Source organism: Staurois parvus, unplaced genomic scaffold (assembly GCF_062004578.1).
Source record: "Staurois parvus isolate SC_StPar_1 unplaced genomic scaffold, SC_StPar_1.0 ptg000538l, whole genome shotgun sequence".
NCBI lineage: Eukaryota > Metazoa > Chordata > Amphibia > Anura > Ranidae > Staurois > Staurois parvus.
Genome location: NW_028318334.1, coordinates 2,093,786 through 2,118,086, shown reverse-complemented (window position 1 = coordinate 2,118,086; position 24,301 = coordinate 2,093,786). Strand labels below are relative to the sequence as shown.

Below are 24,301 nucleotides of genomic sequence, written 5' to 3'. Positions count from 1 at the left end.
AACTTGAATGCTTATTGGATTTAACCCTGAACTCCTGTCAAACCTGTGTGCAGTAGCCACTGCCATTCACATGGTTGCGTTTGCATTGCTTCAGGTTGCATCAAAATTGACCCAACATTTGTCATTTGGCAGGTTTTGCCATCCCCCAAACACTTCCACTGATGTCAGTGTAAACAGGCTGCAATCACACTGCAAACATGCCACAAATGCCCCTATAGTGTTTACAGCACATTTAGGATGTGTTTAGAAAGTATTTCTAACAATAGAAAACCAACACAGGAGGCCTCTGGAAAGAGATACTTAGCACAACCTAAACACGTTAACCACTTGCCCTCCAGAGGATTTACCCTTGTTCCTGACCAGGCCATTTTTTGTGTTTCAGCGCTGCGTTACTTTAACTGGCAATTGCGCGGTCATGCAACGCTGCACCAAAATTTACATCCTTTTTTTCCCACGAGTAGTTTTCTTTTGGTGGTATTCGATCGCCTGTGCGGTTTTTTATTTTTTGTGCTTTAAAAAAAAACATAAGACCGTCAATTTTGAGAAAAAAACTATATTTTTTACTTTTTGCTATTAAACATGTCCAGTAAAAAAAAAATCAAATTTCATCATAAATTTAGGCCAGAATGTATTCTGCTACATGTCTTTGCTAAAAAAAAGAATCCCAATACGTGTAAATAAATTGGTTTCATTGAAAGTTATAGCGTTTACAAATGGCAGTATAGATACTGGGATGTTTTTTTTTTCATTTTTACTAGTAATGGCGATCAGCAGCTTATTGCTGGACTGTGGGACTGCGGTGGGTATTCTGACACTGGGGGGAACTGACTTGCTGTCACTGACATCCCCAGTGACACCAATACAGTGATCAGTGCTAAAGTACTGACACTGTACTAATGACATTGGGCAGGAAGAGGTTAACATGTGGGGCGATCAAATGGTTAATTGTTTGCTGTTTAACTAGGGGCTGTGTGTGTCTGTGTTTCACTGTAAGCTCACTGCTTTGCATGGCTGTGCTATGCACAGCCATGCAAAGCAGTGTGCAGGAGCTGACAGGGGAGAGAACTGTATTGTTTACAAACCGTTCTCCCACCCTGTCGGAGATGCTCAGCAATCACTGGGCTCCGGCGAGTAATCACCGGCCAGGACCCGGTGATTGACAGCCGAGACCGTGAATGGCGGCGGGGGGTAGGGCACTCGCGTGCCTTACGTGCGCCTCCAACCCGTGAATGCAAACTTCTTTATATATATATATATATATATATATACAGTGGGGATCGAAAGTTTGGGCACCCCAGCTAAAAATTTGTATTAATGTGCATAAAGAAGCCAAGGAAAGATGGAAAAATCTCCAAAAGGCATCAAATTACAGGTGAGACATTCTTATAATATGTCAACAAAAGTTAGATTTTATTTCCATCATTTACACTTTCAAAATAACAGAAAACAAAAAAATGGCATCTGCAAAAGTTTGGGCACCCTGCAGAGTTAATATCTTGTACTGCCCCCTTTGGCAAGTATCACAGCTTGTAAATACTTTTTGTAGCCAGCCAAGAGTCTTTCAATTCTTGTTTGAGGTATCTTTGCCCATTCTTCCTTACAAAAGTCTTCCAGTTCTTTGAGATTTCTGGGCTGTCTATCACGCACTGCTCTTTTAAGGTCTATCCATAGATTTTCAATTATGTTGAGGTCAGGAGATTGTGAAGGCCATGGCAAAACCTTCAGTTTACGCCTCTTGATGTAATCCCCCGTGGATTTTGAGGTGTGTTTAGGATCATTATCCATATGTAGAAGCCATCCTCTCTTTAACTTCAGCTTTTTCACAGATGGCATCAAGTTACCATCCAAAATTTGCTGAAATTTTATTGAATCCATTTTTCCTTCTACTCGTGAGATGTTCCCTGTGCCACTGGCTGCAACACAACCCCAAATCATGATTGATCCAACCCCATGCTTAACAGTTGGACAGAGGTTCTTTTCATTAAATTCTGTGCCCCTTCTTCTCCAAACGTACCTTTGCTCATTCCAGCAAAAAAGTTCAATTTTAATCTCATGGGTCCACAGAACTTGTTTCCAAAATGCATCAGGCTTGTCTATATGTTCATTTGCAAAGTTCAAACGATGATTTTTGTGGTGAGGACGTAGAAGAGGTTTTCTTCTGATGACTCTTCCATGAAGACCATATTTGTACAAGTATCTCTTTATAGTGGAATAGTGTACCACAACTCCAGTGTCTGCCAGATCTTTCTGGAGGGATCGTGCAGTCAAACGTGGGTTTTGAATTGTTTTTCTCACAATCCTGCGAGCTGTTCTGTCTGATATTTTTCTTGGTCTTCCAGATCTTGCTTTAACTTCCACTGTTCCTGATGACTGCCATTTCTTAATTACATTCCGAACAGAGGATATTGACATCTGAAAACACTTTGCTATCTTCTTATAGCCTTCTCCAGCTTTGTGAGCGTCAACTATTTTCAGTTTTCTAGACAACTGCTTAGAAGAACCCATGGTGCTGATTGTTGGGGCAAGGTCAGATGAGTCTGGGCATTTAAAACCTTTGAGATAGACATCACCTGGTCTTCCCAGACGATGATTGGGAACAATCCATGACACTGGCAGGTCTCAGCTTTGCAAAGGGGGCAGTGCATGCTATAAATTCTGCAGGGTGCCCAAACTTTTGCAGATGCCATTTTTTTGTTTTCTGTTATTTTGAAAGTGTAAATGATGGAAATAAAATCTAACTTTTGTTGACATATTATAAGAATGTCTAATCTGTAATTTGATGCCTTTTGGAGATTTTTCCATCTTTCCTTGGCTTCTTTATGCACATTAATACAAATTTGTAGCTGGGCTGCCCAAACTTTCGATTCCCACTATATATATATATATATATATATATATATATATATATATATATATATATATATATATATATGTATGTGTGTGATTATGCGCACCCGTGCTGCCCTGTAGCAGTGCTTCTGCTACAGGGCGGATGGGAAGCGGTTAAGCATATATCAGGTAATGTGTATTTGTGGCCTAAGGAGAGCAACACCTGAAAGGTGTGCATAATTATTAGGCAGCTTTTCCTCAGGCAAAATGGGCCAAGAAAGAGATTTAACGGACTCTGAAAAGTAAATTGTAAAAAGTCTTTTAGCCCGGGTTCACATATATGCGGTGCGGTATATCGCATGTGATTCACACAGGAACCGCACTGTATGCTATCTAAATTCTGCACATCACACCGCGTTTTTTGGACCACTTTCGGGGTGTTATTAGCTTAACATACACACCAGCAGCGGTTCGCATGAACGGAGTGCGATTCTGATGCAGTGCGGAATTCACACAGAAAATGCTGTAAATTCCACACCGCATCAGTTTGATCCAGGGCTCAGAGGGATGCAGCACTCTTGAAATTGTTAAGATATTGGGGCGTGATCACAAAATCATCAACGTTTTGCTGCACACCGTCAAGATAATACTTAAGTATTTAGGGAGGTGAAGGGGTGATACAAATAATGAGACATCTTAGGGTAGAATTGTCTTGGCTTTATACCACTTTAAAAAATCTTTTAATAAAGAAAGAAACAACCATATCTAATAGATACAGTATGATAGGTTGATTTATTTAAGCATTTAAAAACATTCACAGAATACATTCTGTGAATAGTCACTGCAATTATCCAATCATCTGCAGATGAAATAAGTAATCAGGGATTTTCCTTTTACACGATTGGTTAATTGAAGTGAATCTTCACACAACTTACTGTGTAAACATTGCTTTATTTTGCTGAGAACTCACTTTGAAAAACATCCCTCTAGCATTTCTAGCCACGGCCATCTGCCCTTAGCTTCTAAAGACTCCTGGGATGTATGACATCATTTACCTAGGTATGGAAACCAGGAAATAACTGAAGAAATGAAAAAAAATTAAAACAAGAAAATGATATAATTTCCTATTTACTAATATCAGCAGCATAAGGATTAAAAATAGTTCATGTTGATAGAGTGAAACTCTGCTTTAATTACCTGGATCTGCATTTGGTACCATTCATTTTATTGCTCTTCTCAAATTGTGTTCAGGTATTATAAACTAATTTGCTCTTCAGCTGCTGAGAATGTTTGGATAACAAAACCAAATATTCAGATAGGATCCTTTACTAGAAAATGATAGAAAAGTGAGAAAATGCCATATTGGGAAGACCAGTGTGCAATTCCTTCACTTTATCAAGAATCTAAATTTGACAATTTATCCTACTAACTACCACTAGATCATCATACTGTGATACAAATCCCTGTATGATTCCTCCTTACTTACCTTGATTCACTGAGTCGACCTACTCCTAAGGCTTCATTTAGCTGTGCTTTGAGATTTGAATGCCCAATAACACATCTATGGTATTAAGATACATTTATGATGCTTTTTTAACCACTTACCTACCACCCTATAGCATATATACTGCTACAAGGTGGCCTCTATGCACAAAACCATGTAAATATATATGTGATTTTGCAGTTCCGCTCTGCCATTGGTTGCAGCTGATGTCAATTACCGGGTCCTGGCCTGCGATTCTCGGTCAGCACTCGGTGATCGCCTCTAAAGCTGAGAGGGGAGAGATCTGTGTGTAAACACAGATCTCTCTTCTGTTAGCAAGGACATGCTGCTTTCTCTCTCTGCACAACAGAGAGAGAGAAAGCAGCATGTCTCCGTAGTAAAACAGCACGCAGTGTAAGCACAACACAGCACACAGTTAACCCTTTGATCGCCCCAGATGTTAACCCCTTCCTGCCCAGTGCCATTCATACAGTGTCAGTGCTTTTTATTAGCACTCATCACTGTATTGGTGTCACTAGGGATGTCAGTGACACCAAGTCAGTTCCCCTCAGTGTCAGAATGCCTGCCGCAGTCCTGCTATAAGTCGCCACCATTACAAGTATAAAAGATAAATATAAATTCCATTATATATACCACCATTTGTAGATGTTGTAACTTTCACGTAAACCAATTAATTTACACGTATTGTGATTTTTTTTTAGCAAAGACATGTAGCAGAATACATTTTGGCCTAAATTTATGAAGACATTTTATTTTTTTACTAGATATGTTTTGGCAAATAGCCAAAAATAGTGTGTTTTTTTGTTTATATAAAAAAAAAACACAGAAATGATCAAATACCATCGGAAGAAAGTTCTATTTGTGGGGAAAAAATTACATAAATTTCATTTGGGTGCAGCGTTGCATAACTGCGCAATTGTCAGTTAAATTAACACAGAACGGTATCGCAAACAATGGCCTGGTCAGGAGCGGGGGTAAATCCTCTGGAGGGCAAGTGGTTAACGTGTTTAGGTTGTGCTAAATAACTCTTTCCAGTGATGGTTTTCTATTGTTAGTAATACTTTGTAAACACATCCTAAAAGTGCTGTAAACACTCTAGGGGCATTTGTGGCTTGTTTGCAGTGCGATTGCAGCCTGTTTATATCGACATCAGTGAAGTGTGTGGGGAATGGTAAAACCTGCCAAATGACAAATGTTGGGTCAATTTGATGCAACTTGAAACGATGCAAACACAACCATGTGAACGGGAGTGGCCACTGCACACAGGTTTGACAGGCGTTCAGGGTCTTAAAAAATGTCTGCTTTTGAAGCTAGTGTAAACTTAGCCTTATAATCTGCAGAGGGAACTTTCAGGCACCCCATTGAGAAAATGCCCTTTTTACATTCCCCAAGCACAAGACACGGGGTTTCCAAATGAATAGTATAGGGACAGACTGATTCCACATCTGTGCCCTACTGACCCCTATTCTCTGCCCTGCCTGCTCCTGTTCACCACTCTGCTGAACCTACATTAACGATCCATATAGTCCTCTGAGTACCTTAAGGGTTACAAAAGATAACTGCCATCTCACCAATTAAAACGATTTAACTGCTTTGGAAAAGCAATATTAAAAAATAAAGACAACTTTCTTTTTTTAGCAGCTTTTATTATATTTGGATTATAAAGATCCCAGCTTTGTAAACAAGCAAGATGGAGACTCACTTTATTTGTCTTCAGAAGGCCAAAAACCGAAGACTATTTCTAGACCGTTAGTTGCTTGTCACTCTTGATTCACATGAATGCAGTTTAAAGTGGAACTTCATTCTCTCAAGCAACATTGATTATTTTTAACCACTTCCCGCGAGCCATACACATATATGCAGCCTCTTGGCAGGTGGGCCTTAACGCCTAGAGGCCACATATTTGCATACAAAAATGCAAACAATGCTCGCCCCCTGCACACTCCCAGCATAGTTGCTGGCATAGTTGGAAAGCTCTCGATCTCTACTTGCAATCGGATGGTTTTTTTTTTAAATTTAAATATTTATTAAATTTTTCATATTAATACAAAAACCCAAAAAGGGAAATAATTCTCATACAAGTAAACAATTATATAACATTTCTACCTTTCCCTTACTAAAGACTCTTTTCCTTCCCGTCCCACTACCCCCCCCTCCCGCCCCTCCTCCCCCCTCCCGCCCCTCCTCCCCCTCTGCAGACTCTAACCCTTTCTAATCTCTTGAGGCTTATTTTTTTTTTTTTTATTGCTAACATTCTAGTTCATATCTTCCTATATTTCTCTTTCAATCCTGCTCTTTCCCACTTTTCCCATCTCCTGGAATAAACTCCCATCCTATCTTCTTGCATATGGTATGATCTTTCCATTCTACCTATCTGGTTTACTCTATTAATCCAGTCTACCTCCTTCGGTACCTCAACTTTCCGCCAAAACTTGGGTATCAACCCTTTCGCCGCATTCAAGAAGTACCAAATACCTGAATCTTTATATTTATTTACAGATGTCTCCACATTGTGTAGGAGGCACGTCGTTGGGTCTAATCCTATGTCAATTTCAGTTATTTCTTCAATTAATTTAACTATTATCTTCCAAAAAGCCTGGATTTTCGGACATTCCCACCATATGTGAAACACCGTGCCTTTCTCTCCACATCCTCTCCAACACATATTTGAGTTTTCCCCATTCATCTTGTGCTCTACACTCGGTGTAATGTGCCATCGTGTCACACACTTATAATTAACCTCTACCTCTCTCATACTAACATTATCGTGTATCAATCTAAACATCTTTCTCTGTCTATCTTCATCGAACCCAACTCCCATATCCCTTTCCCATTTTGTCATAAAAATTAACTTTGTGTTTGTGTCTAATTCTGTGAGTATTCTATACACTTTTGAGATACCGTGCTTCCCATCCCTTCGTGTCTCTAACAACCTTTCAAACATATTCCATTCCTGTTTTATTCTCAGGGGTTTCGGTAGATTTCCAATAAATCTTTTCAATTGCTGATATTTCCACTCATCTATTCTAATAAAAATATCTCCCTTCTTCTCTATTAACTCTTTAAGTGATCTCAATTCTCCCTCCACCAAAACATCTCTCAATTGGGTATCCTCCTTTCTAAACCATCTCCCTGATATCTTATTCTTTCCCGGTGGGAAGTACTCAGTATTTGTGAGAGGCATTAATATAGAGTTAAATTCCCATTTCATGTTCTTGTGTAAATTATCCCATACCCTAAAGACATTTAAAGTGTAGATACTTGTGCTTTCTTTCATTCCCCTAAACTGTGGTGGGACCCATATCATCTGACTCAATCTATTGCCACTAAGATCATTTTCAATTGTTACCCAACTTTTCCCCTTATAGTTAAATGTCCAGTCATATATTCTTGCTAAAACCACTGCTTTATAGTATCTCTTGACATCTGGTAGGCCCAATCCCCCTTTCTCTTTAGTCCTACTCAATGTTTCATATGCTATTCTAGGTTTTTTATTCTTCCAAATATATCTTGTTAACATTTTTTTCATTATCTTAAAGAAGGCTTCTGGAATTTTAATTGGTATCATTTGAAATCTATACAGTATTTTAGGCATAATTACCATTTTGACTAGGTTTATACGTCCTATCCAGGATGGATTTCCTCCTTCTAGTCTTTTTAAATCTTCCCTGGTCTCGTTTATCAAAGAGATATAGTTTAATCTATACAAATGCTTAGATGAGGCAGTGAGTTTTATTCCTAGGTATTTTATCTCTTTTTCTCTCCATATAAAGGGGAATTCTTTTTGTAGTTTTTCTTTTTCATTCTTTGGTATATTAATATTCAGGATCTCTGTTTTCGTTGGATTAATTTTTAAATTTGATAGTTCACCATACTCCTTCAGAATCTTCATTATATTTGGGAGAGTTATTCGGGGATTCCCCACATAGAACAATAAGTCGTCCGCAAAGGCCGCTACTCTATGTTCTATGGATTCTATCTGAATTCCCTTTACCGATCCACTATTTCTTATTATTGACAACAGAGGTTCGAGTGACAATACATATAGCAGAGGGGACAGTGGACAGCCCTGTCTTGTACCATTAGACATTCCGATGGGTTCTGATCTCTCCCCATTTACCGTGATAACTGCAGTGGGCTCCCTATATAATTTACTTATCCACTCTCGCATTCTATCACCTATCCCCAGCACTTTTAAGTTGTCCATCATAAAGCCCCAGTCCACTCTATCAAATGCCTTTTCAGCATCAATTGACAAGAGCACCACCGGGGCCGTTATCTCTACCTTCTCTCCCCGGTACAAAGCCCACCTGGTCTCCATGGATCCATTCAGGCATCAGATCCCTCAACCTGATCCCTCAACCTGTTTGCTAACACCTTTGCATACAGTTTAGTGTCTACGTTCAATAATGAGATAGGTCTATAGCTGGAGCACTGAGATGGATCTTTTCCCTCCTTGTGAATAAGTACTACATGGGCCTGTAGGGATTCTCTCCTCACTTCCATCCCCCCTCCCAAAGCATTCATATATTTCTCCAACTTGGGTAGAAGTACTTCACTAAATTTCTTATAGTACTTAACTGTATATCCATCCGGGCCTGGGCTTTTTCCTCCCCCTGTGCTTCTTAATGCTATTTTAATTTCTTCCTGGGAGATTTCTGCATCTAGGGAGTTCAACTGTGCTTCACTTAGTTTTGGTAATCCCGCATTTTTTAAGTATGTCATCTTTTTTTCATTAATTCCCTCTTGGGCTTCTTTTAGGGGGCCTTGGGGGCTAATATTATATAACTTTTTGTAATACTCCGTAAACTCTTTAATAATCTCTTTATTTGAGTGGACCAACTCCCCCTTTGAACTTTTTATCTTTTCTATATAGTTCCTATTTTTCTTTTTATTCAAAGCTCTCATTAAGTATCTTCCTGGTCTGTCTCCCCATCTATATCTTTCGTTCAAAACCCTGTTGTATACTCTTCTCTTCTCCTCATCCATCAACCTCTCTAGCTCATCTTTTTTATCCAATAACCTCTGTCTCGTATCTTTTGTTATTTTCTTCTTATGGATCTGCTCCAAGTCCAATATTTCTTTTAAGAGCCCACTGACCCTCTCTCTTCTTTCCTTTTTCTTCCTTGCTCCTGCCGCAATCAAGATTCCTCTTATAAATACCTTATGGCTTTCCCAGACTGTAGCTATCGATACTTCCTCTGTTTCGTTCTCCTTAAAGTATACCTTAATCTCTTTCTCAATTTTCTGAACTACATCCTCATCCAGAAGAAGACCCTCGTTTAACCTCCACCCGATTCCTCCCGTCCACCTTCTTCCCCATCTAATTTTCATTACAACCGGGGCATGGTCCGAGAACGTCCTTGTCTCTATGTCAATTTTAACCAGATGATCTATAAGTTGATGGTCTATTAAGATGTAATCTAATCTCGAATATATCTCATGTGCATTAGAGAAGAAGGTATAGTCTCTGTCTTTCATATGCTTTATTCTCCAAGTGTCCACTAGTTGATATTCATGCATCACTTTTTTCAGAGCTCTCAGAGACCTACTCCCCTCTCTTTGCACAGAAGAGGTATTATCCTTTTGTGGGTCCATACAGAAATTTAGGTCTCCAGCTACTATCAGGCGCCCTGTTTTAAATTCCATTAATTTTTTCAGCAGACCCTTCATATACATCTCCGGGTTTTTATTAGGGCAGTATATATTGGCTAAAGTACACTGAATCCCCTGGAGTCTACCTTTTAAGAATAAAAACCTCCCCTCAGGGTCGGTTCTTCTATCCTCCAGCTCAAATCTCATATTCTTTGCAAAACCTATTGCAACCCCTTTTGCTCTTTTAATTGGAGAATCTGCATAGTACCATGTTGGGTAGTGTTTGGATTTCAATTTCACATTTACCTCTATCTCAAAATGCGTCTCCTGTAAAAATACCACTGACATAGCCCTACGATGTAACTCATTAAACAACCTAAATCTCTTCCCTGGACAACTCAACCCGTTCACATTATAGGTTATAAACTGTATTTCTTCCATCATTCCCAATTAACTCCATCTCTCTTCCAGATTGCCTCTTCCTCTTTGTCTCTTCTGTCATGCAGAGTATTGACCCAATACCTCCTCCCCTCCCTCCCTCCCACCCAACTCCCATCTCCTCCCTCCCCCCTTCCCTCCACCCCTCCCTCCCCACCACTAGGCATCTAATGTACCTACTAATCATTTGTGGTTCTAAGAACCACTGTTGATTATTTTTGGGGTTTGAACTCTGTCCATGGACAGCTCCTCCTCCTTCCCCCCTCCTCCCCAGCTATTCCCGTCCGTAATCTCATTTCTTTCTTTACTTTTAACAATCCGCGGTTTCACCTCTAGGGAAAATCTCAGGAAAATCTCTATTTGGACAGTAATTGATTCTACTTTCTCCCTCTAACAGTCTGCCATTCCTTTTGTCTTGCTTCTCCTCCTTTATTTTCTTCTTCCCATCCAAGGATCTCCATCCTCTGCAACTCAAGTTTTTCACAAAAGTCTCTCATATCTTCTGGGAATCTCAGGTAGGCTGTTATCCCTTTTTTCCACCCAATCAGACAAATTGGGGATCCCCATCTATAGAGGACCTTCTTTTTTCTCATCTGCTCTGTCAGTGGTTTCAAAGTTCTTTTTCTCCACAAAGTTTCTGGTCCAAGGTCTGCAAAGATCTGAATATCCATTTCTCCATATTTAACCTTTTTTTTTCCTTTAATCTTCCTCCAGATCTCTTCTCTATCCCCATTTCTATGTAATTGGACTATAACATCTCTTGGATTTTCCTTCCCGCCACTTTGAAACTTTCCTTTTCTCCAAACACCATCTGTTTTAATCACCTCTGACGCAGCTCTATTCAATATGGAATTTAAAATTTTACATATTTCTTTTTGTAATATTTCCCCTTCTATAGTCTCTGGGATTCCTCTCAGCCTTAGGTTGTTCTTCCTGTCCCTATTTTCTTGTACTTCCAATTTATACAGCAGCTTTATTTGCGTTTTCTCCATATTTTTCACTTTTTCCTCCAATTGAGATATATTCTGGGCCTGATGTTTTACTTTTCCTTCCATTTCCTCCACTCTTGTCAGCACCTGTCCCAGATCCTTCCGTATAGTTGCCATTTCATTCTTTATTATCTTTTCTAAGGCCTCAAACATTTCTGCCATCTCTTTTTTATTTGGTGCTTGTAGGTCACTTTCCATTTCTCTCCCATCCACTATTTCTGATATCTGCTGGTTAGTGACATCCAAGCCCAATGATAATCTAGGGCTTTTTTCCAGACTGGTATCCCCTTCTCTTTTCCCGTTTATACTTTGTGGTCTTTCTGGGGTTATATTTCCCTGCGATGTATATTTTTTAATTGTTCCTGATTGGTATCCTTTAAGACCACTTCCTTTAATGCTCTTATTCTTCATGTCTTCTATAGGATTCTTTTATTCCATATGCTATTAAATAGTATACTTCTATAATAGGGCCCCCTTTTTGCCTGTTAGTTTGTCCTCTAGTTTTCCTGCTTTAAGTACTAAGTTAGTCTCTCTTTCCAGATACCCTGGGAATCCCCTCCTTTCTCTTCTCTTTTGTTTTCTATTTTGTTGTGTCACATGCAACAAGTAAATACGAAGGAGACAATTTTTCAGTTTTCAGCAGCTTCCACTCACCCAGCTCACCCCTCCTTCTCCTCGGTCTGGCTCCAGCTTGCTGTCTGTAGTTCCACTTAGATTGCTTGGGGATTCCACAGGGTCCTTTCCTTTTACTTTTCCCCCTCTTATTTCTTCTCCTCTTGGGGTATTTTTGGTTCCTGGATCAGCAGTTATTTTTTTCCTTTCCCCCCTTCGGTGCAGGCTCAGCAAGGGGGGTACTCGGAGAAGCCGCCTTGTCTCTCCCTGCCTCTTGTGAGACGCCAGCCGGCTTTCTCCTTTCCCAACACTCCTTTGCGGCTGGTCACATGGTCCCACCGTCCTCCTGTCACCTCGGCAACCCGGCTTCCCGGCTCTCTCACTTGCCGCTGTCCGGGCTGCCGGGTAGACCTAGCCCGCAACAACAGCTCCTCTCTGTCTCCGCACCAGGGATCCACTCTGCCGTCAATTACCCCGCTCTCCAGGTACCTCTTCGGCCGCTCATGCCTCTTTCCGTCCGGGGTAGCTGGGGAGGGTCTGGACGGAGGAGTCCCGTCGGAGAGCTCCTATCACATGCTCTCCGGCGCCGCCATGTTCAGGTTCCTCCCCTCTGTTCGTGGCTGATACTGTGTACTTGCAATCGGATGTGATCATGTTTCCGTTGTGACAGCCAATCACGGTGGTCACATGACCGAAATGCCCACCTCTGCCTCCAGGTATCTGAAACCTCCTAAAGGACTAGGAGGTACCAGCGGAAAGGGTTTAATCCTTATGCTGCTAGTATTCATAAATAGATAGGATGCTACAATATATTCATTGGTGTTACCTTTTCTCTGTGTGCCACCATAGCTTTTTAAAATGGTTATAAAGGCTGAAGGTTTTTTAACTTGGTTATATCCTGCCTGCAACTCCCTCCTCACTGGCTTGCCTTTACATGCCTTTACACAGGCTATCCCCCCTTCAGTCCTTTACAAATGCTGCTGCTAGACTTATACACCTTACCAACCAATCAACGCCTGCTGCCCCTCTCTGCCAATTCCTTCACTTGCTTCCACTAGCCAAGGGGTAAGCAACTTTCGGCTCTCTAGCTGTTGTGGAACTACATTTCCCATGAGGCATTGCAACATCACAAAACTGACAATTACAGCTATGACTTGCAGAGGCATGATGGAACTTGTAGTCCTGCAACAGCTGGAGAGCTGCAGGTTGCCTACCCCTGCACTAGCCCAACGTATAAAATTCAAAATACTAATTACAACGTACAAAGCCATCCACAACACTGCTGACCCTGGCTACATTACCAACCTCATCTGCAGATATTGTCCAAATCGTCTGCTCTGCTCCTTCCAAGACATCTTGCTCTCTAGCTTGTCAGCTCCTCCCATGCTCGCCCTCAGGACTTCTCCAGAACCTATCCTATCCTCTGGAACTCCTTACCCAAGTATGTCCTGTCAGCCCAAAACCTTGTCTGCCTTTAGGCAATATTTGAAAACTCACTTATTCAGGGAAGCCTACCCCACCTCCACCTAAGAACTGTACTTGAGCCACCTTCATCAGATCATCCCCTGCAGCTATCACCTTTTGTACCAGCTCCCCCTTCCTTTAGATTGTAAGCTCCATGAGCAAGGCCCTCATATACCTTCTGTACTGAAATGTATTGTAATTGTACTGTATCCCTTATCTTGTAAAGCGCTGCGCACACGATTGGTGCTACATAAATCCTGTATAATAATAATAATAACTTAAGCACTCACTGCATTAAGGTAAAAAAAACCTTCAGCCTTCGCAATCACTTTAAATAGCTTACAAAGGAATTCAATTTAAAATTCTCCATAGAGTTTATTTCACTCCCAAAAAATTGCATAGGATTTTCCTTCACACTCATCTAAATACTGGCGTTGCCCAAAAGATTCAGCAACATTCTTCATGTGTTCTGGGACTGTCCAGTAATTAAACCCTTCTGGACGGATGTTTCTCGGTGTATTAGCTCGGTAACAGCTATCTCTAAACTCTTAACTATTGATGTTTGTATGCTGGGTTTGTTCCACCTCTTGGCTGTATCCAGACCCACAAGAACCTTTATGCTCATAAAACTATAATCCTTCAATGGAAGTCCCGACAGGCCCCCACGTCTAAATTCTGGAAATGAATAGTCAACAAAACGGTGCCACTTTATAAATTTACCTGTGAATCCAGAGGATGCCCGAATACATTCTAAGATCTGGGACATCTGGATGGAACTCAAAGATACTGTGGCTTCCAGTGAAAAGACCCAGTAGAGAGTATTATGAGACATTCCCTCATCTGTTATAAGATATCCTATTGCACTGTGGGATAATGCTTTTTTTTAAAGCCATTTCTGTCCCACAAGCGATGAATGGAGTGTGTTATGCCTATAGGCACTGGTTGCCATGATATTAGTGTTGTGTTTTATGTTTTCACTAAGCTTGGGTATGCTGATAGGCTTTGTTTTGTGTTATAACTTCAATTCTTTAAAGTCAATAAAAAGAATTTGCAAATAACAAATAAATAGCTTACACAAGAAAAAATTTTGATTTATACTAAATTGTAGTTTTCTGTTTAGCTTTTTAGCCCTCTCTAATAATAATAACAGATCAGCTGTATTCAAGATTCTTGGAATTGGTCCAGTTAAAAAATGAAATGTTTTTGTGCTTTATCAGTTACAAAGCTTAAAGAGCACATGTGCCATGACTATGGGCATTACCCAGTTTAGATAGGCAGTAAAAGAACTTTAAATCAAAACATCTCTGACCTTCCTATCTGCTTTTGTTGTGAAGTTAATTATTTCCCAACATTTGCTATTTGCTGTTAGTGTACATTTGAAGGTTGGCGGGCTGCCAAGATCTGTTCTCCTAGAAAAACACAGTGCCTATAATGGGAACTTTGAAAGTAATTTATTCACAGTGCTTATTGATACAGAGATGAATTAGAGCTTGGTTCAAAGACAAAACATTTTGTACTTTTGCGTAGAGTAAGGAAGGATTATAGCCCCTGTATTTTTTTGCCATCTGTGTTCTATTTGGCAGATTTACATTCACCTCCTGTTCCATAGTCAGAACAGGAAGAGAGAGCGAACCACTTCAAATTGACGGAATCCCATCAGAACTAGTGTCCTCATTCTATTCCTGCTCTGGTAACAACCCCAAATTTGGGATTTTCTTTTACCTTCACTCTCAGGGATAATGGTAAACAGGACAAATTGAGAAGGTGAATCCTACTAAAGGGGGCACAGACAGCAATAAGGACCCAACAGGGGTTCTAATCTCTCTCCTCTCTATCCAAAACTAAAAATAAGTTTTGCCTTTAGTTATAAATTTAAAGCGGAGTTCCACTCAACCTATCAAAAAATAAGTCAGCAGCTACAAAAACTGTAGCTGCTGACTTTTAAAAAACAGCCACTTACCTGTCCCTCGATCCTGTGGTGTGTCCCCCCGCAGCTCATTTCACCGGCTGTCCTGTATTCCAGGAGGCTGACTTCTTCAGTGTGGGCACCCGGCTGTGACAGCTTGCGGCTTCACAGCCGGGTACCCACTGCGCATGCGTGAGTAACGCTGCGCTTCGTGAATGGTCCTGTAGTCTTCTGGGACCTGTCACGTGTCCCAAAAGACTACAGGGAGGGAGAGAGGACACCCTCCGGAAGTGGGAGCGGGTACCTGTCAAATTCAGGTACCCGCTCCCCAAAGGTGCCAATCCTAAATGGGGAGCAGTCCTTCACAGGTTGCTACTGGAGTCCTCTTCCACTCCTCTGTGACGACATCACGGAGCTGGTGGATGTTAGAGACCTTGTGCTCCTCTATCTTCCGTTTGAAGATGCCCCACAGATGCTCATTAGGGTTTAGGTCTGGAGACATGTTTGGCCAGTCCTTCACCTTTACCCTCAGCTTCTTTAGCAAGACAGTGGTTGTCTTGGAGGTGTGTTTGGGGTCGTTATCATGTTGGAATACTGCCCTGCGGCCCAGTCTCCGAAGGGAGGGGATCATGCTCTGCTTCAGTATGTCACAGTACATGTTGGCATTCATGGTTCCCTCAATGAACTGTAGCTCCCCAGTGCCGGCAGCACTCATGCAGCCCCAGACCATGACACTCCCACCACCATGCTTGACTGCAGGCAAGACACACTTGTCTTTGTACTCCTCACCTGGTTGCTGCCACAGACGCTTGACACCATCTGAACCAATTAAGTTTATCTTGGTCTCAACAGACCACAGGACATGGTTCCAGTAATCAATGTCCTTAGTCTGCTTGTCTTCAGCAAACTGTTTGTTGGCTTTCTTGGGCATCAACTTTAGAAGAGGCTTCCTTCTAGGATGACAGCCATGCAGATAAATTTGATGCAGTGTGCGGCGTATGGTGTGAGCACTGATAGGCTGACCCCCCACCTCTTCAACCTCTGCAGCAATGCTGGCAGCACTCATACGTCTATTTCCCAAAGACAACCTCTGGACATGACGCTGAGCACGTGCACTCAACTTCTTTGGCCGACCATGGTGAGACCTGTTCTGAGTGGAACCTGTCCTGTTAAACCGCTGTATGGTCTTGGCCACTGTGCTGCAGCTCAGTTTCAGGGTCTTGGCTATCTTCTTGTAGCCTAGGCCATCTTTATGTAGAGCAACAATTCTTTTTTCAGATCCTCAAAGAGTTCTTTGCCATGAGGTGCCATGTTGAAATTCCAGTGACCAAATTTAACACACCTGCTCCTCATTCACACCTGAGACCTTGTAACACTAATGAGTCACATGACACCAGGGAGGGAAAATGGATAATTGGGCCCAGTTTGGACATTTTCACTTAGGGGTTACTCACTTTTGTTGCCAGCGGTTTAGACATTAATGGCTGTGTGTTTAGTTATTTTGAGGGGACAGCAAATTTATACAAGCTGTACACTCACTACTTTACATTGTAGCAAAGTGTCATTTCTTCAGTGTTATCACATGAAAACATAGATATATATAGATATAAAATTAAAAAACCTTTTGCATTGAAGTCAGTAGGGGCGTTTTTGCATTGGAGTCAATAGGACGGAATTTTGCATTGAAGTCACTTGGGGGGGGGGGGGGGGGGGGGCATTTTTCCATTGAAGTCAATAGGACACGATTTTGCATTGAAGTCAATAGGGGTGATTTTTCACTGGAGTCAATAGGGGGGTGATTTTACATTGGAGTCAATAGGACACAATTTTGCATTGAAGTCAATGACATTGTTGGCACCTTTTATTTGTATTGGCAAAACGTCGATATCCCTATTTTCGGGCGATAAATTTTGGAGGGCGGTATATCGGTGCATCACTAGTATAGGCTAAACATAAAACAATCTTAAGATGTTCCTTTGATTAAGGCTGGCAATGGACAATGGGGAACAGGCCAAATGGACATTCATGACCTTAGGACATCAGCTTGCAGGGACTATTGATTGCTCTATTACCGTGTAAACTTTAGTAGCATAGGTTAAACTGGTTGAATACAGAAGGGTGTGTAACTGATGTGGCAGAGAATACAGATGTGTGCATTGTTAGTGGCGGTAGAAACTTAGGGGTTTAGTGGCAGTGGGGGCAGGCAGTGGTGTAGCATTGGATTTGTGGGAGTATGTAAGACTAGGTGGTGACAAGTGGGGGTAAGGTTTTTTTGGTATGAGTGTCAGGAGTGGTGGTGAGTGGGGGGTGATGTGTAGGTGTGGGCATCTTCAGTGGTGAGCGTGTAGAAGGGTTGGCGTAAAGGCATAGTAGTGGGTGAGGGGTTTCAGACATGGGGGTCAAAATGGTTGGCATAGTGGTGATGGGGGGGTAGAGGTGAAGGGTGCTGGCTCGGTGGTGGTGAGTGGTACCTCTGTGAGGAGCTGTCAGCACTAACTCCTGATGCAGTCCTACTGGCCAGCAGTGGAGGTTGGAAAGTGGTAGTGGTAATGTAAGCTGCAGGCTGGAGATTACAGACAGAAAACAGAGGTTACAGAGGTGGTATCAGTTTACTGGACCAGAAACGCCACATCCCATTGCAATACTTTCACTTCCTACAGGGACTGCAGTAGATGTGCTTCATGGTGGGTATGGCTGTTGTCGATGGCGCTGATTTCCATTTAAATGTTCATGCTACCGTGCAGTAGCAACACAATGGTTTTGATTTACTAAAACTGGAGAGTGTAAAATCTGATACAGCTGTGCATGGTAGCCAATCAGCTTTTAACTTGGCTTGTTCAGTTAAGCTTTGACAATAAAACCTCAAAGCTGATTGGTTTCTATTCAGAGTTGCATCAGATTTTGCACTCGCCAGTTTTAATAAAATAACCCCAATGTTATTAGCTACCTTTTGCATTTAGGCCTGTGAAGAACCCAGTAGCCTTGGCGCTCTGCACCTTGACAATGTATCTCTCTGCCTCTTCATGTTTCTAACTGCTAGTAATTCTGCCACTCCACCACTGTTCCCCATGTCACCTTCCTCCCCCCCCCCCCCCGTCACTTTTTTTAGGGACTTGCAAAGAGGGGTCAAGGCTGAGCATAGCTTTTCATGGTTCTCTGCCTACTTCTTTCTCCCTCTCCGGTGCAAGCTATAGAGACCAGGCAGACCTGGAAGTACTGAGCACATTATGTTTGTTTCTGGGGAGGAAATGGGGCAGAAGTGCACAATTTTGGGCTAAAGGGCAAGGGAAGGCAAACATTGAGCCTTCCACTACCTCCATCACTAGGGAACCCTTCCAATGTAGCAGCCATTTTATATCCAATATTCAGAACTAGTCTTTATTTTACTTTCAAGGTGAATGTTTTATTTGAAATGCAATCCACTATTTATCACTCCTACTCCAAAACTATTGGACCTTCTATGTTATTATTTTGAAGATGTATTCTCTATATCAGGCTCTTTTGTAACTTGTATTACAAGTGAGTTGAAGTGGCATTGGCTTGCCAACTGTAGAAACGCTAGTGATTAGGACAGATTTTCTTGTGATCACCTCCTAGTCTAGGTGAAAATTGCTAGATCCAAAGACCAACAACTCATGACTTGGGGGGCCTTTGAAATTTTGGTAAGAGATGTAAATATTGCCTGGTTTTACTCTATTAGTGCTCTCTGTACCTGTCAAATGATTTGATTTGTGTATTCGCCCAGCATCCAATTTACTAAATTCACACTGGGAAAAGGAGATTATAGGAGGACACAGCAGTGAGCAGTTTTCTTTTCAGATCCAGTAAAGCCTGTTAATTTTGAGTGTAGATCTATATCAGAATACGTCATCAGACTGCATTACATGCTGGGGATAAAAGCCATCTAAACCATGATGTTCTTGTTTTGCTAAAACCTACATAGTATATTATACTCCCTGTTCACTACTGGCATTAAGCATATTTAAACCCCAAAACAAAAATGTAAATATTCTAGCTTACTTTACTTGCTGAAAATACCACCCTGCACTAGCCTGAAAGAAAAGAAAACTAATGTAGCCACCACGTCTAAGAACTGGTAAGCTGCAAAATATCTTACTCTTGGGTTTGGTTTTCTTTTAAAATGATGTGTGCAGCCTTTTGAACCTCCTTTATTGTCCTTTTAAGGTTAGACATTACCTGAATTCTACATTTATTTTATTTGTTTCATTTTCCTTAGTAGTGGACATAGTTTTTTTTTTTCTTGAATTAGATTAAGTTGTGTACTAACTATGATTTCTCTTGTTCCAGAATGCTTTAGTATCTTTCAAGGAACTGTGTGGCTTGACTTCAACTGCCAACATGAAACAGTGTATCCTGACTGTGTCTGCATGGTTACTGAACAGTGAAAGCCCTCTCAATGTGACACTCAACCTCCGCTCACAGTACCCACTTCTAGAGGCTCATGGGCCAGTTCCTGATCTCTTAAAGAAAGTCCTTACATCGTATGAAGTGGTAGGTGTGCATATTTTTATAAAACCCACCTTTGTAAACGATATACTGTGTATGTTTTTTGCTGGTTGTTCATTTTCATTCCAGAAAAGTAGTAGAATACCAATCACAATGAAAATGTAGTGTGCTGTTTACCAATGGCAAATAATGGTATATTTGTGGATATGATGATGTTCTCTTCGTGGTGATCACCTCACTACTTTTACAATATATTAATATTAGAACAGAATATGTAAAGCCCAAACCCACATTTATTTCACAATATATGTTTGGCTTCCATAAACATTCTTATATTCCAGGGAAGAAAAACCTTCATGTAAAGTTAAAGTCAATCAATCAAGGAGTGCTTGTGGATTGGAGCCTGTTCTTGTACAAAGCCCCAGTCCCAGATGGATCTAATCCAGCATGATTTTTGAATTTACTGTAACAAAGTATGTGATAAGTTTTATTACGTATAACATTTTGTTACAGTATTCAAGTTTAGGATCCTTGGGGCTTCAAGGCGAGCTAAAGGAGAAATATAGCTAAAGCTTTTTTGTCTGTTGTGGATTACAGGAGTGTAGTTCGTTCTGCACTCCTGTGATTCGTTTTCAGCTGACAGCATGCTGAATTTGCTCAGCCAGTCCAGACTGGGGAACGATCCTGAGTCATGATCCAACCCAGAGTCTGGAGCGGCGCCTGACTCAGCCTGAGCCAGCCGCTCCCTCTCCCTCTTCAGTCCAGTGAGCACAGGAGAGGCAGAACAGGCAGCGGTGACTGACAATCACCACTCTCTGCTCAGAGAAGCTGTGAGAACTCAGCGATCAGCAGTCATGTGATCACTGAATTCTCACACTTACAGCTGGTGGGGGACCAATGCTGCATCAGACCAATGCTGCAACCACCTAGGTAAATATAATCTGGGAACCCCCAAACTTCTATTTTAAGCTTGAACTGCCCAGGTTGAACATGCTGTGCACTATTGGGGTACTATTTTTAAGTAGACCCATAAGAGCTGAAAATGGTCTAGACACATCAGGGTAGATATACTAAAACTGGGGCACTCAGTATCTGGTGCAGCTGTGCATAGTATCCCACCAGCTTCTAACTTCATCTTGTTCAGTTAAGCTTTGACAATAAATCCTAGAAGGTGATTGGTTTCTATGCAGATCTGCACCAGATTTTTCACTCTCCAGTTTTAGTGAATAACCCTCATAGTAACACATAATTCAGTATAGAACACATTTAATCACTATTTACAAAAGGTTATAATTTATCTGAATGATTTCCTTGAATCTGGAACAATATTTATTCCAATATTTTCATGGTAGGTAATCTGACAATAGTCTTTTTGTTTGGCTTTTTGTTGTTCTACTATCTGACATCCCTGTACATACCAGGATTATACTGTTTTCATTCCTGGTCTCGATTTGGTAGCTGAAATGCTATCTGAATCTGCCAAAGTTCAAGCCTTGTATGGCCAGTTTAATTTGCATCTAAAATTGTCTTTAAACCTTAATTCACATTGCCTCTCCTGTCCAGGGCCAGTGTGCCTGCTCTCTAAGGATCCCATCATGCTTTATCAAGCTTTTGGATGCAATGTTACAGCACCCCTGAGGGCCTTGAAATGCTGGGCAGTATAAAATAGACTTTTTACATATTTCTTTTGTGATCTATTTTACACTCCTGCATCTTTCTGAAAATGGTATTGTTCAGAACAGAAAAGAAAGAAAAATGTTTTAAAGATTGACTGAAGAAATCTGCAAAGGGTTATTATTACCTACTGATGAAAGTGTTTGAAATTAAAATGGAGATCTGGTGCCAGAGTCTGTTTAAAGCTACACTCCAAGCCCCATAAAATAAACTGCCTTTTCCTAATAATGTCTTTGCGGATTAAAATGTAAAAAGACATGCATGATACATCATCCCATGCTGTAACACTTCCTTGGATGAAAAATGCCATGGCATGCGAGAGAAACATTGGTAACACCTAGGCCACAACATAGGTTTCTGCTTTGGGCCTATGTCTTTTTTATGGGCAGCTCTGTTACTGGGGAAGGTCGGAAATTTGTGTGACCTGTGAAAGGGTAGCTGCTGCAGTAAATACCTCTGTTGCCACTACTTGAAGCCAGGGTGCAGTGCAATGATGTCAGTGGTTGGACAAATGGATAGAATGGCTGTGCAGTCTCTCTTGTTACATGCTTGCTTGAATATGCTGGCTAGCTGACAAGCTCCATTGTAGCCCTACATTGTAAGGAGGTTACCCAGAAAATGTCCTGCAGCTGCTCCAGGGCTTGACAGACACTCCAAATCTACTGTAGGAGAGAAAATTCAACATTATGGCATCACAAAGTAGGTTGATATTCAGAAGTTAGAACCTTATACATTAAATGATTTGAAATGCTTATTATGGTTCCAGTGGACTTACGCAGTGCTTTTTATATATATATATATATATATATATATATATATATTGTGCATTCGCATCAGTCCCTAACCCTCAATCTTAGGTCCATAACTCACTTTATTTCTATTTATTTATATTAGGTACTTATATAGTGCTGTCAATTTACGCAGCGCTTTACATATATATTGTACATTCACATCAGTCCCTAACCCTCAAGGGGTGTACAATCTAAGGTCCCTAACTCACATTCATATACAAGGGCCAATTTAGACAGGATCCAATTAACCTACCAGCATGCCTTTGGAGTGAGGGGAGGAAACCGGAGGACCCGGAGGAAACCCATGCAGGCCCAGGGAGAACATGCAAACTCCAGGCAGGTGGTGCCGTGGTTGGGATTCGAACCGATGACCCTAGTGCTGTCAAGCAGAAGTGCTAACAATTTAGCCACTGTGATTCCCATTTTTATGGAATATCCAGTTTATTGTACCTTTTAGCTTTGACCTTCTAATACCATGATCACACAAGGAATCTTCCTGCCTAATGAGTTAAATGCCGTTTTCCTGGAAATTAACAAAGTCTTTAAAAAATTTTACCCAATAGCTGCAACTGCATATTAAGTCTGACAGGGGTTATGATCCTTCCTTGCTTTATTCAGAATAGAAAAAAAAGGTTTGCATATAGTTCTACTTTTACCTCTTTTCCTCCAAACATAAAGAGTGCCCCCTTGTCCTCTGTGATGACCTCAGGGTGAATAGCTCTACACCGTGTTCACTATATGAACCACTGATGTATTTATACATGTTGATCTGTTGATCATATCCCCCTTTATGTATTATACATGTTGATCATATCCCCCCTTAATATCCTCTTCTCAAGAGAGAATAAATTCAGTTCCTCTAATCTTTCCTCATAGCTGAGCTCTTCCATGCCTCTTATCAGTTTGGTCGCCCTTCTCTGTACTTTCTCCAGTTCCCCAATGTTTTTTTGTGAATTGGTGCCCAAAACTGAACTGCATATTCCAGATGAGGTCTTACTAATGATTTGTACCGGGGTAATATGATATCTCTCTCTCTGGAGTCTATACCTCTTTTAATACAAGTGAGGATTTTGCTCACTTTAGAAACCGCAGCTTGCCATTATAAAGCTTATGATCTACCAGAACTCCCAGATCCTTCTCCACCATTAATTCCCCCAGTTGTACTGGGTTACCACACTTTGGGGTTGATTTACTTAAACTGGAGTGTGCAAAATCTGGTGCAGCTCTGCATAGAAACCAGTCGTTTTTTTTTTGTAATGGAACAAGCTGAAGTTAGATGCTGATTGGCTACTATGCACCGCTACACCAGATGTTGTCCTCTACAGTTTTATTAAATCAAGCCCATTGCATTTTTCTGAATAAATAAGGGCCAGGGTATAAAGTGCCCAGCCCCAGACTGGACAATGCATACACACATCTCACACTTTGCATGTACTTTGTGGACACCTGGGATACAGATCACCCTTTGACGTGCTACATATTGATTTTGTGAAAACTGCCTTTTGTCCTCTGTCACAGTATGTACTTTGCTGTGTAATCACCCTTCTTCACAAAAGAATGCTTCGTATTTATTATTTGAAAGCATGGCAGACATCTCTTGTGAGTTCTTTACCCAATTGTGTGTTGAAGGTCGCTCTGTATATGAATGGAGGCTGAGTGGATGCTATAGCCGAAACACTGTGAATCAAGAGGAGAAAAAGAAAACTCTTCACTGCCCACCTAACACACAGTACATGCATGGTATGATTCATGGGAATGCGCAGACTGCCCCGCACACAGTATACCTGTATACAAATAGCAGGCTGTGTGTGTGAGGGGGAGTTCTGTCTATTCCTGTTATAAACACTTCCTTTGCTTCTACTAACAGAGGTAATTGGGGTGGTCATGACATTTCAAATGTCTGACCTGAAGCTACTTAGAAACTGTCAAAAAGCTCAGTGTTTCTGTCTAGCAGGAACAGAACGCAGCCTCCGATGGTGTCACACAGCACTAACACAGAGAGCTGATGTGCACAGTGCAACCAATCAGATTT

General features: G+C 41.2%; 1 protein-coding gene across 1 annotated transcript in view; it reads left to right on the top strand.

The window, feature by feature from the left end:
* Positions 1-24,301, top strand: part of LOC149451451 (inactive phospholipase C-like protein 2) — a 289,791-nt gene that overhangs the window by 140,966 nt on the left and 124,524 nt on the right. The window contains exon 3 of the mRNA XM_089690633.1: positions 19,646-19,849. Within this exon, the coding sequence (XP_089546759.1) occupies positions 19,646-19,849 (204 nt within the window). The remainder of the gene's footprint in view (positions 1-19,645; positions 19,850-24,301) is intronic.